Consider the following 16,965-nt stretch of genomic DNA (forward strand, 5'->3'; position numbering starts at 1 on the left):
ACATCAAGACTATATTATAAATTGTGAGAGTTGACTCATAATCTTGCTGATACAGGAAGAGGCCTGTATTCACCTTCTGCTGTCCTTGCAGTCTTATTAATTGTATACAATTTCTTTGGTGTAGTTCATTTTCAAACCTATATGCCATTATACTAGTGTTTTCATTTACTACAACCATGCCTGTAAAATTATTTTACTCTATCCTGCAATTTCAGTCAGTCATTAAAGACAATTTGTGTTTGTTTGTTTGATTAATATATCTAGACATATGCAAACATTGTGTTTTGAAGATTTCTATTTGAAATATGTAACATACATACATTTCACATTTAAGTATTACGGCCTTCAGTGTTGTTTACATTTGGTACTACACTTAATTTGGTGTTCTAGTCAAATGTTTTCAGTCATTCAGCAACTATATTCATACAACTGTCAGTGACCACTTTCTTTGTTACACCTGTAAAATCTAATGTAATCCAACACAACAGCTCAGCCATAAATTATAGCTTTACAAAAATATACATGTTCAGTTTTGATTGACCATGTAAGAGAGGCACAGTATTGATTTAACTACACATTGATCATTGGGGTCATAGTTTGCAATGTTTCTGGACTGGACTGCATTATATTGAGAGGTGTTTCTAATATTTTGCCCCACCACCAAACAAAAAAAACAGTTACTCATTCACCTGTAGTCATACCTATCCAGTGTAAGTATTTATATACTGTAGGTCATATGTAGCATGCAGCTAATCCAGATTTTGTTAAAGATAATATTTATCTATGAAGTGATAAGTATGCTGATTTTTGCCTTGGTTGAGGAGTGTGAGAGAAAAGGTGAGCGTTTCCTCTGACAGCAGAGATGGTACATGAGGACGGGTCTGATAGTCTGATCTCTGATGCCATAGATTAAAGCACTCAAACATCTTGGAAAGATAATGATACAAACATAAAGAATATTTTGTATGCGCACAATAATTATCCTGTCTAGGACCTTTGAGATAGCTGTGAGAAATGGGTTGTGTATAGTCGATGAGAGACTGAGACCCAGCTGCACCAGATGCAGCAGCAGTGTGTTACGAGCCTTTTTGGCTGAAGCTTTGTCTGTAGAGGCTGACCTGGCTGCTACCATCACGCCGATATAGGAACAAGTGACTGTCACACCACCTAAAACAAACAGAAAATAAGTGTAGGCTCTGTCATAAAGATCAGACATTGGATCAAGTAACATGCTTTCTTTTCCACAAAAGTCTTTCATCTGCAGGTTCTCCAGCTCTGCAAATGGAAAATTTAGCAACAAAAGAACTCGAGTGAGAACACTTAGTGAACTGAAGGCCCAAACCACAATTATAGCCACCTCTGTGTTTTTGATGGTAATAATGGTAGCATGCCTCAGTGGGTAGCACACGGCTACATATCTCTCCAGAGACATCACCACCAGTGTGAGAGGAGAGATTTCAATTGTGACATTGGAGAGCATAACAAGAACACCACACACAGGATATATCAGCCTTATTCTACAAGCAGCGATTAGGTACAGTAACTGGCTCTGAGCCAAGTTTACAGTGTCTGCAAAAAGAAGGTTATACAGAAGAATGTACCGAGAGGTCTCACGAAACACCGGTTTACTCCTCAAGGTGAATAACATGGTCCCATTGATGAAGAGAAACACACAGGATGGCACTGTAGACAGAATAGAAAACAACACTAATCCCACTAACCCCTGATACTGTAGTTCAACAGTGATATTGGTGTGAGACTGATTTGCATACATTTTAGAAAAGTATTTAAGAAACTACAAATATTAACCCATTGATGTAATTGCAGCACAAAAGCACAATCAGTCTTCTTCAGTTTGTGTTTGCATTACAGTGAAGATCTTGTGACCTTCACAGAGTTCTTAAACTCAGTCATCACACCCACTTCATGTGACAGCATCACATGTAAGCATGGGTAACATATTAGTCATTGGTGATGCAATTCCCCTACCACAATATTCCAATTTCCTGGCCCATGCCATCATGTCAAGTCATGTACCTTGAAGGTATGACTGGCAAGTATAAGTGTTAAAGGTGAAAAACATTCTTTTAGAAATCAGATATATCTACCATGGAATGAATTCTTGTTAATACTGCGCTTCATTTCCACATCTGCTTCATCAAATTTTCCTGCATAAAAAAACAGGAGTATCTTTTTGCACCTGCAGGACAATCATCAGAATGCAGCTATTTGACTGTTTATACCCATATAAAATGCCCATTGTCTACCTAAGCACCTTGTTTTTTGTGCGTTTAGGAAATATTGTACAGGACAGCGTAAACTATAACTGTTTGATAAGTTGCATACATTGGGTGGTGTTGTCAACGTCTGCTACCGTCAGGTGCTTATTAAAGGCCATAGCAGAAAGGCTTTAGGAAGTCAGATGAGAAAGTATGAAAAAGAACAAAGTCCTCATGAGATAGACTTTGAGGTTGTGGTGAATGTATGAATCAGGCACATAACCATCCCCCAGGAGACAGGGATTTGTCTCCTGTGAGCATCAAAAGGTGATATTTACCTTTAATCAGTTTTCAGGCACGGTTTGATTAGGTTCAGGCACCAAAACTACCCTGTGTTAGAAAGCCTTTCTGCCATGCTCCCCACCTGTGGAACAAGGTCTCTGAATAACATGTGACTCATTAAAGCTGTCAAGGAAAGCCTAAAACCTAGGTGTAAATAACAGCGTTGGCTATGTACCCTGGGTGAAAATAGCATATTGAATCCTGGGTGCAAATAGAATCTGTCAAAAATAATCCGCTCTCATTCTACCTGAAGACTTTATATTTTTGGTTGTCAAAGCTCATATCTCAAATGACAGTTTAAGAGTCACAATAACTTAACTGGTGCACTTTGACTTGAATTGAAGCTGATTTTACAGTCTGTGCTAATTCCTCAAAAAAATAAAATTTGCCGTGATCATAATTCGGGGCACTCAGGCGTCTAATACACAGATAAATAACTGTAAAAAAACATACAACTGTGACTCTTTCGAGACTTTTTGGAATAGAGCAGAGAAAGCGTTTGCTTAAAGTCAATGACACTGAGGTCTACCTACACCAAATGCAGCAACAGCTTACTGAGTGTTCCCAGAATCAAAACCAAGCAAGTGTCACAGCCTGCTATGCCGATTTCTCACTCTCCACTCTGCCACACCTCCTAATCAGCTTCACTGTCCTCACCTGTTGCCCCCAGCCGCAGTCGATCCCCAATCAGACCATTATATATACATCCCCGGTTCACTCGCTCCTTGCCAGGTTGTTCTCAGTGTCATGCTTGACTTTCCAGCGATTATCCCTGGACTGACTTCCTGTTTTCGACTCTGCTTGCCCCTGACCATCCTGTCTCGTCCCTGCCCCGGTAAATACCTTAGCCTTCTGTCCCTGACCACGAGTTCTGCCTGTGTGATTCATGGTTCCTGTCTGCCCGTCTCTGTGGCTGTTGGGCGTTTTCCAGCTCCTTGGACGACATCTCCAGCCTGCTCCCTAACGCTCGGCACCGCCAGCCCCAGCCTTTGGGTCCAAGAACTTTCCCTGGTATATGTGAGCGCAGTCACCTCGCTCCACTCACTGGACCCCGGGCTCTTCAGCCCCAGACCCTATCCTCGACTCCTCATGCGTGTGTGTCTATCCATCTGTGTGGTAGTGCTGCACATGGGTCCTATCACACCTCATTACAGCAAGATGAAGCAGCTTTTAGTTTCCATGCTCTCCACATGTGGAAAAAGCTTCCTGAATACCTCTGATCTGCTAAAACTGTTTGCTCATTTAAATTGGAGCTTAAAACTTTATTGTTAACTGCAGCTTACCAATGAGTAACAAATGTAACCTCCTTTTGGCTGGACTCAGTAGCGGGGCCAGTCCTATAATGTCTCTGACTGAAAGAGGTGAGTGATCATAATTCCACCATTGGTCTGCCAAATGCCATGTGGCTGAGTTGGAGTTCCCACATTGGCCATTGGTTTTTCAAAATTAATTTGTGCAAATTGTTTCTATTGGGGGAGGGGGTTATAGCCTGCAGTGTTGCCAACTCAGCACATTTGTCACTAGCTTTAGATTTTTTTTTTTTTAAAAAGCACCTAGCAACAAATCTAGTGACTGTTTGGACAAACCACGGCTACTTAGAAGAGAAATGCCAGCATTGCCCTCTCTCACTGTTTCTACTCTGTTCAGTGAGTGACAGAGGTGGAGCAGCAGTTTTTTACCTCGATGGAGGCTGTGTGATAGACAAAATGAAAAAATTCTGTTGCTTCTAACTTTCTCTTGGAGTGATTGCGTTACAAATAAATATAGCCGAAATCATAGATCAGTCTTTGTCTTTAAGTTATGTGCATGGTGATTTTGTCAGATGACGTCAGTCATAAGATAGTCAGGATTTTAGCAATACAAAGCAGCAGCTTGGAAGTTAACATGTAGTCTTAATGGGTCACATTTAAGTCACTATTTCAAACTTGCTCTGTTGTCTGAGAATAGAAACACTAAAACGTGAATGAGAACAGCTTTATTGTTAATTTAGCTGTGTTAAAATACTGTACATGTGAGCAGAGAGGAGGGGGGAAGCAAACAGACAAGAGTTGAAACCGGCTGACACGAGGCTGAATGTATATATGATTCAATGATGTCAGTTGTTTACAGGGGCTCCATAACAGTTTTCAACTACATCATGAATTTCACACATTAACTGTATATTAGGTTTTGACTCATGACTTTGAGTCATGTCAATCTTAGCTTTTTATTTACTTGTGATTGCGTTTGTTTTTATTTTTTCAAAATGTTATTTTTGAGGTCTTGTAATTTTTTGTTACCTTAAATTTTTTATAATTTTACGCTTCTGCCATGAACTCTTAATCACCTTTTGTCTGAACCCTTATAATAGATAAGACCAAATTACTGGTGAAAGTAATTAGATAATCAGAAAAACCCACAGATTTGATCAATGTATTTGAAAAAAAAAACCCAAGGTGAACGTTAAATTTTTAACCAAACCGTCTGTTGTAAACATCTATCACACTGTACAGTCTGACTTCCTGGGTCAACTTTGACCTACTGCTCTACAGTTATGTGCAGACTTATTTCACTTACAATTAGGGATTACCACTAAGATTTCAGATGTACTCACTTTTAATTTGACCTACATTAAAGTGATTTAGATCATTTGGATAAACTGTTAGCTTATTGACAATCTTTCTGATCGCTTATTTTCTTCTTTACATTGTGGCCAAGTCACACATTGTGATATTTCAGCAATTACTTTAGTAAAATGTTGAAACATCTGTCAGAAATGACTGAAATAAGACCCAAAATTTAATGAGCAAACTAGAATTGTCCTTTAAGATTTATGCTCCTTCTGGGGGATTCCACTCTAATGAATAGGTGGTGGTGGATCTGTCTATGTTGTTCTCATTTAGTCACAAAGGTCATACGTTGTGTGAAGTGACTCCGCAGCTTGCTAGTAATAGAAAGGCCTGGAATCACCTTCTGTGTCTTACATTGTTCATACATTTTCTTTGATGTAGTTCATGATAGCTTTAAGCCTACCGGACATTATTCTAGTGTTTTCATTTCCTACAACCATGCCTGTAAAATTATTTTAACACCAAGTTATGGCCTGCAGTGTTGTTTACATTTGGTACTAGACTTAATTGGGTGTTCACTTCAAACGTTTTCAGTCATTCAGCAACTATATTCATACAACTGTCAGTGACCACTTTCTTTGTTACACCTGTAAAATCTAATGTAATCCAACACAACAGCTCAGCCATAAATTATAGCTTTACAAAAATACACATGTTCAGTTTTGATTGACCATGTAAGAGAGGCACAGTATTGATTTAACTACACATTGATTATTGATGTTATAGTTTGCAATGTTTCTGGACTGGACTGCATTATATTGAGAGGTGTTTCTAATATTTTGCCCACCACCAAACAAAAAAAACAGTTACTCATTCACCTGTAGTCATACCTATCCAGTGTAAGTATTTATATACTGTAGGTCATATGTAGCATGCAGCAGATCCAGATTTTGTTAAAGATAATATTTATCTATGAAGTGATAAGTATGCTGATTTTTGCCTTGGTTGAGGAGTGTGAGAGAAAAGGTGAGTGTTTCCTCTGACAGCAGAGATGGTACATGAGGACGGGTCTGATGGTCTGATCTCTGATGCCATAGATTAACGCACTCAGACATCTTGGGAAGATAATGATACAAACATAAAGGATAATTTGTATGCGCACAATAATTATCCTGTCTAGGACCTTTGAGATAGCTATGAGAAATGGGTTGTGTATAGTCGATGAGAGACTGAGACCCAGCTGCACCAGATGCAGCAGCAGTGTGTTACGAGCCTTTTTGGCTGAAGCTTTGTCTGTAGAGGCTGACCTGGCTGCTACCATCACGCCGATATAGGAACAAGTGACTGTCACACCAGCTGAAGCAAACAGAAAATAAGTGTAGGCTCTGTCATAAAGATCAGACATTGGATCAAGTAACATGCTTTCTTTTCCACAAAAGTCTTTCATCTGCAGGTTCTCCAGCTCTGCAAATGGAAAATTTAGCAACAAAAGAACTCGAGTGAGAACACTTAGTGAACTGAAGGCCCAAACCACAATTATAGCCACCTCTGTGTTTTTGATGGTAATAATGGTAGCATGCCTCAGTGGGTAGCACACGGCTACATATCTCTCCAGAGACATCACCACCAGTGTGAGAGGAGAGATTTCAATTGTGACATTGGAGAGCATAACAAGAATACCACACACAGGATATATCAGCCTTATTCTACAAGCAGCGATTAGGTACAGTAACTGGCTCTGAGCCAAGTGTACAGTGTCTGCAAAAAGGAGGTTATACAGAAGAATGTACCGAGAGGTCTCACGAAACACTGGTTTACTCCTCAAGGTGAATAACATGGTCCCATTGATGAAGAGAAACACACAGCATGGCACCGTAGTCATAATAGAAAACAACACTAATCCCACTAACCCCTGATACTGTAGTTCAACAGTGATGTTTGTCTGAGACTGATTTGCATACATTATAGAGAAGCATCAAATGAACTACAAATATTAACCTGTTGGTGTAATTGCAGTTCAAAAACACAATTATTCTTCAGTTTAAATTCCTTTAGCACTAACAGTCCTTACTCTCATTCAATCATCAGAAGACTAGGGAGGTCTTGTGAGTTCACAAGCATAAACTACAATTATTCCCACACATTTCTCCTGTGCAGACAGAAGGTGGAGGCAGTGACTGTTTCAGTACATGTAGTTCTGCAGAATTTGCTGACCATCACAGACTTTATGAGCTCAGTCCTCACACCCAGTTCATGTGACACCATCACATGTAAACATGGGTAACATGTAATTGATTATGTAATTCCTCTACCACAATATTCCAATTTCTTCACCAATGCCATCATGTCATCCATGTCTTGAAGGTAAGACTGGTAAGTGTAAGTGTCCAACTGTTAACAATGAAAAAGTTGTTTTAAAAAATCAGATATCATATCTTACATTGACAGAATTTTTGTATATCCTGTGTTTAACTTCCCCGTCTTCTTAATCAAATTTCTTGCATAAAAAAATTGAGGTTCTATTTTCACTTGGACAAAAATAGTCACACTACAGCTATTCAGCTATTCATTCCTGTTTGGAATGGCCACTGGCTCCTAAGCACCTTGTTTTTTGTGCCATTAAGAAATGACTTGTTGGACATTGTTGCAATGTGTCATCTAATAAGCCCCATTCTCAAGGTTGTGTTCCAAATGTCTGCAATCAGGAAGTGAGGCAAGGTTGATACAGAAGATTGACAAAGTCAAGAGGAGGTATAGGTTGGGTAAATATTGGGTAATTTGGTGTGCTTTGACTCTGACTTGTATTTACAGCTTACATTACAGTATAGACTAATAAAAGTAAAAGGCAAAAATAAATGGTGTTAGGACCATACATAATTCAAAAAGACAGCGTTATTGCTGCAAGTCACGTTACTTTATTTCACTATTTTAATCTACAGTAGGAATTTATATAAAAGCTCATAAATGACATCAACACATCACAGTTGACTTTTGATAATGAAATCTACACACTTTGTATTATCTTCTAAGTTGATTAAATGGAGGTTGGTTGAGAAATCACATTAAGTGACAAGTATGCCTTTAAACTTTATCCTTGGTTGGGACATCTGAAAGAGAAGGTGAGCGTTTCCACTGACAGCAGAGATGCATGAAGACAGGTCTGATGGTCTGATCTCTGAGACCATATATGAGGCCACTCAGGCATCTTGGCAGGATGATAATACACAGATAAATAACTATCTGGATACGTACAGTTGTGACCCTATCTAGGCTTTTGGGAATAGAGAAGAGCAATGGGTTGTGTATAGTCGATGAGAGACTGAGACCCAGCTGCACCAGATGCAGTAGCAGTGTGTTACGAGCCTTTTTGGCTGAAGCTTTGTCTGTAGAGGCTGACCTGGCTGCTACCATCACACCGATATAGGAACAAGTGACTGTCACACCAGCTGAAGCAAACAGAAAACAAGTGAATGTTTTTTCATAAATATCAGACCTTGGATCAAGTAACATGCTTTCTTTTCCACAAAAGTCTTTCATCTGCAGGTTCTCCAGCTCTGCAAATGGAAAGTTTAATATTAGAAGAACTCGAGTGAGAACACTTAGTGAACTGAAGGCCCAAACCACAATGATGGCCAACTCTGTGTTTTTGATTGTGATAATGGTAGCATGCCTCAGTGGGTAGCACACGGCTACATATCTCTCCAGAGACATCACCACCAGTGTGAGAGGAGAAATAACAGTCGTAAGATGGCTGAGCATGAGTGCAGCACCACACACAGGATATATGAGTCTTATTCTACAAGCAGCGATTATGTACAGTAACTGACTGTTTGTTAGCAATACAGTGTCTGCAAAAAGGAGGTTATACAGTAGAATATACCGAGAGGTCTCACGAAACACTGGTTTACTCCTCAAGGTGAATAACAACGTCCCATTAATGAAGAGAAAGACACAGGATGGAACTGCTGTCTGAATGAAAAACAACACTATTCCCAGTAACCCCTGATATTGCAGCCCAACAGTGATGTTTATCTGAGACTGATTTGTGTCCATCATATTAGATAATTATTAAATACATCAAAAACCTGTTCATTAAAATTGGAGCCCAATAGCAAAATAGATTTAGATAGATTTGTTCATTTTTAACTTTGACAGCATCTCATCTTCAGGGTCGAGATGGCCATTGAGTTCACATTCGAAATCTAAAATAGTCAACATACTTTTTCCCTGTGCATACAGTTACAGGGTAGCGGCTTGTTTCCATGTGGGCAGAGCTGGTCTGCAGGGCTTGGCTGTCCTCACTTACAATATATGAGCTCTGTCCTCACACTTACTTTATGTGACATCATCACTTGTCACCGCCATCAGCAGATGTGTAGGTTGTCAGTGGAATAGTGTGGCTGTAGCCTTCAACAGCAAACAATTAATTTCTACTTAAACTCTCAATGAGATACACTGATCTATGGACAACAGACTTCATTCACAGTAGTTTTATTTAACACACAATGCCACACTTATCAAAGTGTGGTATTAGCTACATGAACAGGGTTCATTCAGCACTGTTTGCTCATAGTAGCTAGTCCTGCAGCTGAAAACACCCACACAGGGATAGTGGATGGACAAGTACTGCTTTGCAAATTTCTTTAGCTATTGAATGGTTTGTGTTTGGTGGTGACTTCCTGTGCCCCAAAAACCCCTGACACACATCTGTTTAGTTTGGCTTTTAATCAATAAATAACTGTTAATTTCTAATTTGCAGTTTGTTTTAAAGCTTTATTATTTAATTATTACACAACTTGACAAAGGTCACTATCAGTGGACTAACATGAGATACATCTGTATTCACTGCAGCAATAATAAGTAGATGATTATGAATAGGATTACTTATCCAACTGACACATTTCAAGGTTTCAAATGTTCATTAGAGAATATGAGTATTTCAGTGTGCAAAAGGAACATGAACAAAATAAAGTTTGTAGGTCAGGTAATGTAACGACACAATGCCCTTTTTGGAACAAGAAAGTATGAAATACAGTATATCAAATCACACTTAATATGATAATAATGAATTAATATGCTGTGACAGGCCCACTGTCAACATTATGACTGGTGAATTATTGCAAATATGTCTTTTTATGATGTGAGTGAGACCAACACAAACATGACTGTATGTGTGAGTGTGTCTGCGTGTGTGTGTGTGTGTGTGTTCGTTTGAGTGTTTTCGGTGTTTACATGTGTCTGAGAATGTATAACATGTACTCTGGTACAAACTGCTTATATATATATACTATATATCTTATATAGGATTTCTTTTTTAATCACTTTGTGTAGAGTGATTCATTTAAAATAACTAAGACTACCTGCTACATCACTATATTGTTCATATCTTATTCAATTTAAAAACAAAGAATATTTGAAGATATTTGTACATCTTACAAAATTTCATATATGTCCCTTTTCGTCTAGACAGTTTCACTGTTAGCTTCTCATGATCATAAGTGTCTGAGGACAGCTCATGAAAGAAATCACCGAACTACCGTGATAATATACAAGAGCCGCACATAAACGTGGTCAGATTTATTTCATGAATAATTAAGCAACATTGAAGAAATGCATATTTAATTACATCTTTTCTTCCAGTCTTGTCAAAATAGTACATAAACACAGATGTGTATTATTATTGTCATCTTGAATATGTAGCAACATTCTTGAGTATTGGGTACTCATGTTCAGAAAACACACGTTTTGTAATTGCTTTGTGCAGTGGAGTGTGCATTTAAAAGTATTAGAAATTGTCACTGGCTCTTATTGAGAAAAACTGAGCATCTCCATCCACAGCACAGATTTTGCATGAGGACTGGTCTGATAGTTTGATCCCTGAGTCCATAGATGAGAGCACTTAGACACCTTGGAAGGATACTCAAGCACACAAAGCATACATTGTAAACCCGCATTAGGGATAATCTCTCGACTGTTCTAGCAATGTCTACAATGATGATTGAGAACAAGGTGGAGATGAGAATCAGGCTTAGCTGAATCAGGTGAAGCAGAAGTGTGTGAAGAGCCTTTTTGGCTGAGGCTTTGTCCGTTGAGGCAGACCTTGCTACAAGTGCTACACCAGTGTAGGACGCAATAATTGCTACACCCACAAATATAAAGACAGTGTTAGCATACGCTTCTTCAAAATCATCAAAGATTGGTGCAAAAAAAATGGCTTCTTTAGAGCAAAAATCATTTAAATGCAGATTTAGGTAGATTTTTGTGAACACATATAACAGCATAAACAATCGAATGAGGATATGAATAAAACTGAAGGCCCACACCAGAGCAATGGCCATGCCTGTGCTTCTCATGGTGAAGATGGTTGCATGCCTCAGTGGATAGCATACAGCCACATATCTCTCAAGTGACATCACAGCCAGGGTGAGAGGGGAGATTGTAGCTGTGAAAACTGAGAACAGAACAAGGGCACCACATGCATAATATGTGATTCTTATACGCAAAGATGCCAGTAAGTAAAGCAGCAGGTTTGATAACAGGTGAGTAGTGTCTGCAAAGAGTAAGTTGTACAACAGGATGTAACGGGATGTCTCACAAAATACCTGCTTACTCCTTAAGGTAAACAGCAAAACACTGTTAATGTAGAGGAAACAGAAGCTTGACCCCATGGATAACATGGCAAACAACATCATTTCTTGTGATGTTTGATACTGCAGACTAACAGTGATATTGGCCTGAGGCTTCAGCAAAGACATTACAGAATGATATGTGAAGAAAAAAGGCTCCTTTGGCTTTGCTGTAGTTGCACTATTAAGCAGTATAACACATGTTCATCACAGTAAAGAAGTTAACAAAACATCCATTATCACAACTGTTTTTGCAGAACCCCATATTATCAATCAGTGTTGAGCAGTCAAGTCAGGAGGTTAGAGGCCATGTTTGTTTCAGCAAGCACAGAGCTCAATGCTGTTTATTTCCTGCAGGGTATGATATATATACTTTGTCTTAGGGCAGCATTACATCTCATGTTCCTTTAATTAGAAATGAGAGACGTAATCTCTACCATCTTCTTAACACCTAATTATTTTCACTGCTTTCAATTCTTCTATTCCTAACTTTCTTTATGTTTTGCTGTAACTTAATTTAACAAAAAAGACATCCAAATTTTTATCTTTACATGAAATACAGTAAGTACTATATTTAGTACAGTTTAATAAACCTGTCTGCACCGTCTCCCATGTGTTGGCTGCATTTAGGTCCAGCCCTTACCCCTCAAACCCTGACAAACCCTGACAGTTGTGACAGAACAAACCGACCATAGAAATGGACCCAACAGCCTACACCAGCCTCATGGCCTTCTTGGGGGTGCCTCGGTCCTCTCGGCCAGCGCCCTCGTCGGTCTGCAGGCCTCTTTGTACGCTGGTTGACCCCCTCTCTGACTCTTACCTGGAGGACCCTGACGAGTCCCCTTTCAGTCCCCAACCAGCTAACGCCAGAAACACCATTTTGCCTGAGTAGTATTGTTACTCGCTCTACCCACAGCTGGAGCGCTAATTTGAGTGACAATGTACTGATCAGTGAACACCAAGCTCTACTTACATGCATGACACTGAAAGGCTCCTACACCGATTGTCTCTCCACCCTCTGCCTCTCTAAACACCGGCCAAACACAAATATACACAGACCTTCTATGGCCCAACAGCAAAGCAATATCAAGCCCTGTAAAACTTTTTTTTCTTACTCAAATTACATTCGGCACTAAGCCTGAATGACCCTAAACATGCCACTGGCCCAAAGCAATGAATGGGAAAAGGGTAGAAGCACTGTTGTGCAACTTGTTTGTTTGAGTGCTTATCAGAAACTGATAAGTTAAACTCAGAGAAGTTACTTAAAATAAGTATTAGTAGTAGTTCTCTGCATTCAAATCCAAATATAAAGAACATTTTGATCATAAAATGGATGTTGGGAGAATCCATGAACGCGTTGACACATTAACTATTTTTATGTTGTTACCTAAGGCATACATGGTATTCATTGGGAATTTAAACAGACTATAGTCATTGCCCTTCACAAAAGAGCAAACTACAAACTTTTTATAGGTCTACACTGTAGACCTATAAAAAGTTTGTAGTTGCTCCCTGTAGACTTTAGAGGGAGAGAAGATTTGACACTTTAAAGAAAGAATTTGGGTGAAGTAATGCTTTGAGTTATTGTTCGGTTTAACAACAGTAAGTAGTAAAAGAATTTTGTTTGAGGATATGTCTGATTGACAGATTTTATTTTGTTAGGCCAATTTTAGGTTTTGTAGCAGATGGCCTTGTGATGTATCCCCACAGGCTTAAAAATGGGAAAACAGGCAAAAACTAAAAGAAAAGCCTGAGATGCAAGTCAGGAAAAGTTGGACTTCTGCCAACTTTTCCACCTAATGAGGTATGATATTGTTGTTATGGAAATATTGTTTTTAGTTTGTTGAAATACTGATGAGGTATCACTGAGAGAAATCCCTGAATATGACCCACTCCCCTGATAACTCATTTAGATGCATTAAATATTCAAACCTTTACTCATTTATATTATTAGTAAATAATGATATGATTAATGTCTCCTTTGGGTGTTTGACAGAAATCACATTGGGGAGGGGATGATGAGCGGCTGCATGGAGACAAAGTATGTCAAAGTTTAATGAATACAAACAAGTCCAAAGTAAAAACATAAAACTTAAGTGTTTATAAAAAGTTTACTTGAATCCTAAATGTCTGACCTCAAGTATGAAGTTATATGAAGCTGTATTTAAACTTAAATATTTGCCTTTGACAAGACTTAAATGTAACACAACAAATTAAGCTGTCCTCCAAAACAAAAGTGTGGCTGGAACATAGAGAATATATCTGTTGCCACTCATGTCCCTGTTTGCCAACATTCAGTAGTGCATAATAAGGTATGTTTTACAAAGTATAAAAAGTATACAGTAAGTGTTATCTGGACTAAATGGGTACAGTATACAAACCCTGGTGGCAAAAAGTCCTTTAGGTAAATGCTGCTCCAGTACTTTAGTTGGCTCGTTAATAGCTTCATAACTTTTTACTGTGTTAGCTAACCTTACCAAGGACCTAGCCAAAGAACTCAAACTCAAGCAGGAATGTTGTTTGTAGTTGTTTTGTGTCTCTTTGTGTTCATTTAACATCTATTTGTATTTTGTGATTCTTTGTTTTCATTTCTTCTTTCGTCAGGTCATTTTGGCTCTCTTTCTAGTCCTTTGATCAACTTTCCATTAAGAAATGTCAGCAACCAGCAAACAAATATTGGTTTGGGTTACCCGAAGCGTAGTGATGTTCCCCTATTATTATTCAGCAAAGTTTTCTCAATGCATCTGGAAAACTTGTTTTAGAGGAAAAATGCAGTTTGGGAGCAATACCCATGGGCCCCCTAACCCCTTGGGCCTCTGTGCCTATGGCCATTCAGTAATCCTTCCATGGTCACAGTAGCCTTTGATAACAACTGTCCATGTTATGGAGTGTATTTCAACTAAAAATAGTATGAAAAAAGTTACATACTGTAGTTTTAAATTAATTAATTTCACTTCTGCCAATGTGTATTTTTTTCGTTTTAGTGCCACTACTTCTTATGTTTTGGGACATGTTTCCTTAATGGACAGTCTGCAATGTTGTTTGTCAGCTGCTGAACGCACTCAGAGGTGTCACAGAGAGAGTTCCTTCCCATTTGACCTAGTCTCCTGATATCTCATTTGGCCACATTAAAAATTCAAAGCTTCACTAATTAATGCTTTTAGTAAATATTGACAAGATTCCTGTGGGTGTTAATCAGGAATCTTCATGCAGAGGTAATGATGTGCACCTCTGTGGAAACAAAGTTTACCAAGCACAAACAAGGTCAATTGTAAACAAAGAAAACTTAACTTAAACTTAACTCCAATGTCTGAACCTCAAACTTGCAAGTCAAACTGTGCTTACCCATTTCAAGCTGCACTTGACAAGATTTTGATGAAAGAATTAAGGTTTTTTCTGAGTCTTAAGTTGGGTTGCAACAGAGAGGAACATCTCATCTCCACAGCCACTGTTCATTTTCCCTGGTGCATATAGTAAGGAATACTTTACACTGTAATATAAAGTATTTGTAATTACAAGTAATTATACGTTAATAAGTTTCAGAAAATCTCATTAATGCTAATTGGAACATTTCAAGGCCATGAATCTGTCAGGTCAAACACCTTAAACACTTTGCTGCACATTGTCAGCGTTTGGCCTGGCCAGTGGAGGCACAGAGACACCGAAGCTCAGCACTAGTGGTGGTGGAGAGGCGTCAGGGTCTCCAGTCTGCTCGTGACCCTGGTGCCCTTGACACCATGGTACAAAATCTGAAAACGAATTATAATCGAAGTGAAATTGAACTTGTGAAAGGTCATTGTAAAATCTGGCTTCAGTTCACTACTTTATCATCTGTGTTGCCAATTTCCCCAGTCTCAAAAATGTTCGTAAATGTCAGAGTTTCCGTATAGGTACGCACATTCGTCAGTCAACTTCATTCTTGTAAACCTCAACTTTTCCATGGGAAGTTGAGTAGATGTTTGTGTGTTGGCAATCACTTTTATAAATAAGGCCCCAGGTAGAGACACTTCATTTCAGACTGGTCAGTCTCCATGTCTAAGTAGATCTGAGAGAGCATAAGTCATTCCTTTGGATCTGTGTCATTCCTTTGGAATGACTTATGAGTAGGACCACTGCTCGTTTGAGTAGAAAAGAACCAGTTGGGTTCTGATCTGATATGGATTCCTCCTGGATTTCACTTGATTGAGGTCATGGCATGTCCAACTAAGAAAAGACGGGCCTGGGACAGTAATGTGGTCCCCAGGGAGACGTAGCTGGGGAAAGTGATGAAAAGAAGTTGTAGTGTACAAGTATGGACTGTAAGTAATAAGTATATTTACACTAATACATGACTATAGTAGTAGATAGCATAGATATACCTACACAGCAAAGCTCCACATTAAACCAAAATGGATGAAGAAAGGAGTGTCATTTTGGATCTGAACTGGACAGCCTTCATTTCCAGTATGTGGGGTAATGAGATGGAATCACGTGAACTTGGTTTGAGGACAGAGCTTATAAAGATTTTGGGACTGTTGGGAAACCTTGCAGAACAGATCTGCCCGCAGGGTAACAAGCATGGTATCTAACCTGCTGTTAGATTGTATGTGATTTTGAATTTAAGGAAGACAAACTGTATAGGATGCATTGTGCTTTTGTGCTCCAATTACATTAACAAGACATCTTTAATGCCTCAAGTTTTTGTCTAAGATGTCATATGCAAATCACTCTCAGACAAACATCAATCTTGGACTGCAGTATCATGGGCTCATGGGAATAGTATTGTTTTCCATTCTGACTACAGTACCATGCTGTGTCTTTCTCTTCATTAATGGCACCCTGTTGTTCACCTTGCGGAGTAAATCTGTGTTTCATGCGACTCCCCGTTACATTCTTCTGTATAACCTCCTTTTTGCAGACACAGTGTTAATGGCTCAGAGCCAGTTACTGTACCTACTGGCTGCTTGTAGAGTAAAACTCATGTATCCTGTGTGTGGTGTTCTCACCATGTTAGCCAGTCTCACAACTGTGATTTCTCCTCTCACACTGATGGTGATGTCTCTGGAAAGATATGTAGCTGTGTGCTACCCACTGAGGCATGCTACCATCATCACCATCAGAAGCACAGGGGTGGCCATCATTGTGGTTTGGGCTTTCAGTTCTCTAAATGTCCTCACTCGAGTAATATTAATTTTAGATTTTCCATTTGAAGAGCTGGAGAGCCTGCAGATGGATGACTTTTGCTCTGAC

At 39.0% G+C, this 16,965-nt stretch overlaps 4 protein-coding genes and 1 pseudogene across 4 annotated transcripts; 1 reads left to right on the top strand and 4 right to left on the bottom strand.

Moving 5' to 3' along the window:
* Window positions 1-781: 781 nt before the first annotated feature.
* Window positions 782-1,774, bottom strand: LOC111647364 (odorant receptor 131-2-like). Its single transcript, XM_023396962.2, has one exon. It carries the CDS (start codon window positions 1,772-1,774, stop codon window positions 782-784), a length of 993 nt encoding a protein of 330 aa, XP_023252730.1.
* A 4,306-nt stretch (window positions 1,775-6,080) lies between these two features.
* Window positions 6,081-7,073, bottom strand: LOC111647365 (odorant receptor 131-2-like). Its single transcript, XM_023396963.2, has one exon. It carries the CDS (start codon window positions 7,071-7,073, stop codon window positions 6,081-6,083), a length of 993 nt encoding a protein of 330 aa, XP_023252731.2.
* Window positions 7,074-8,198: 1,125 nt separating this feature from the next.
* On the bottom strand, window positions 8,199-9,166 carry LOC111647366 (odorant receptor 131-2-like; annotated as a pseudogene).
* Window positions 9,167-10,905: 1,739 nt separating this feature from the next.
* On the bottom strand, window positions 10,906-11,865 carry LOC111647368 (odorant receptor 131-2-like). Its single transcript, XM_023396965.2, has one exon. The coding sequence runs from the start codon at window positions 11,863-11,865 to the stop codon at window positions 10,906-10,908; it is 960 nt and encodes a 319-aa protein (XP_023252733.2).
* Window positions 11,866-16,425: 4,560 nt separating this feature from the next.
* LOC111647362 (odorant receptor 131-2-like) lies at window positions 16,426-16,965 on the top strand (the record flags this gene model as incomplete). The annotated part of the gene is made up of 1 exon (XM_023396960.2): window positions 16,426-16,965. A coding segment is annotated over exon 1 (540 nt), but the record flags the coding sequence as incomplete, so codon positions are not given.

Source organism: Seriola lalandi, unplaced genomic scaffold, assembly GCF_002814215.2.
Source record: "Seriola lalandi dorsalis isolate HSWRI2012SDOR001 ecotype SW California unplaced genomic scaffold, Sedor1 jcf7180002054986, whole genome shotgun sequence".
Taxonomy (NCBI): domain Eukaryota; kingdom Metazoa; phylum Chordata; class Actinopteri; order Carangiformes; family Carangidae; genus Seriola; species Seriola lalandi.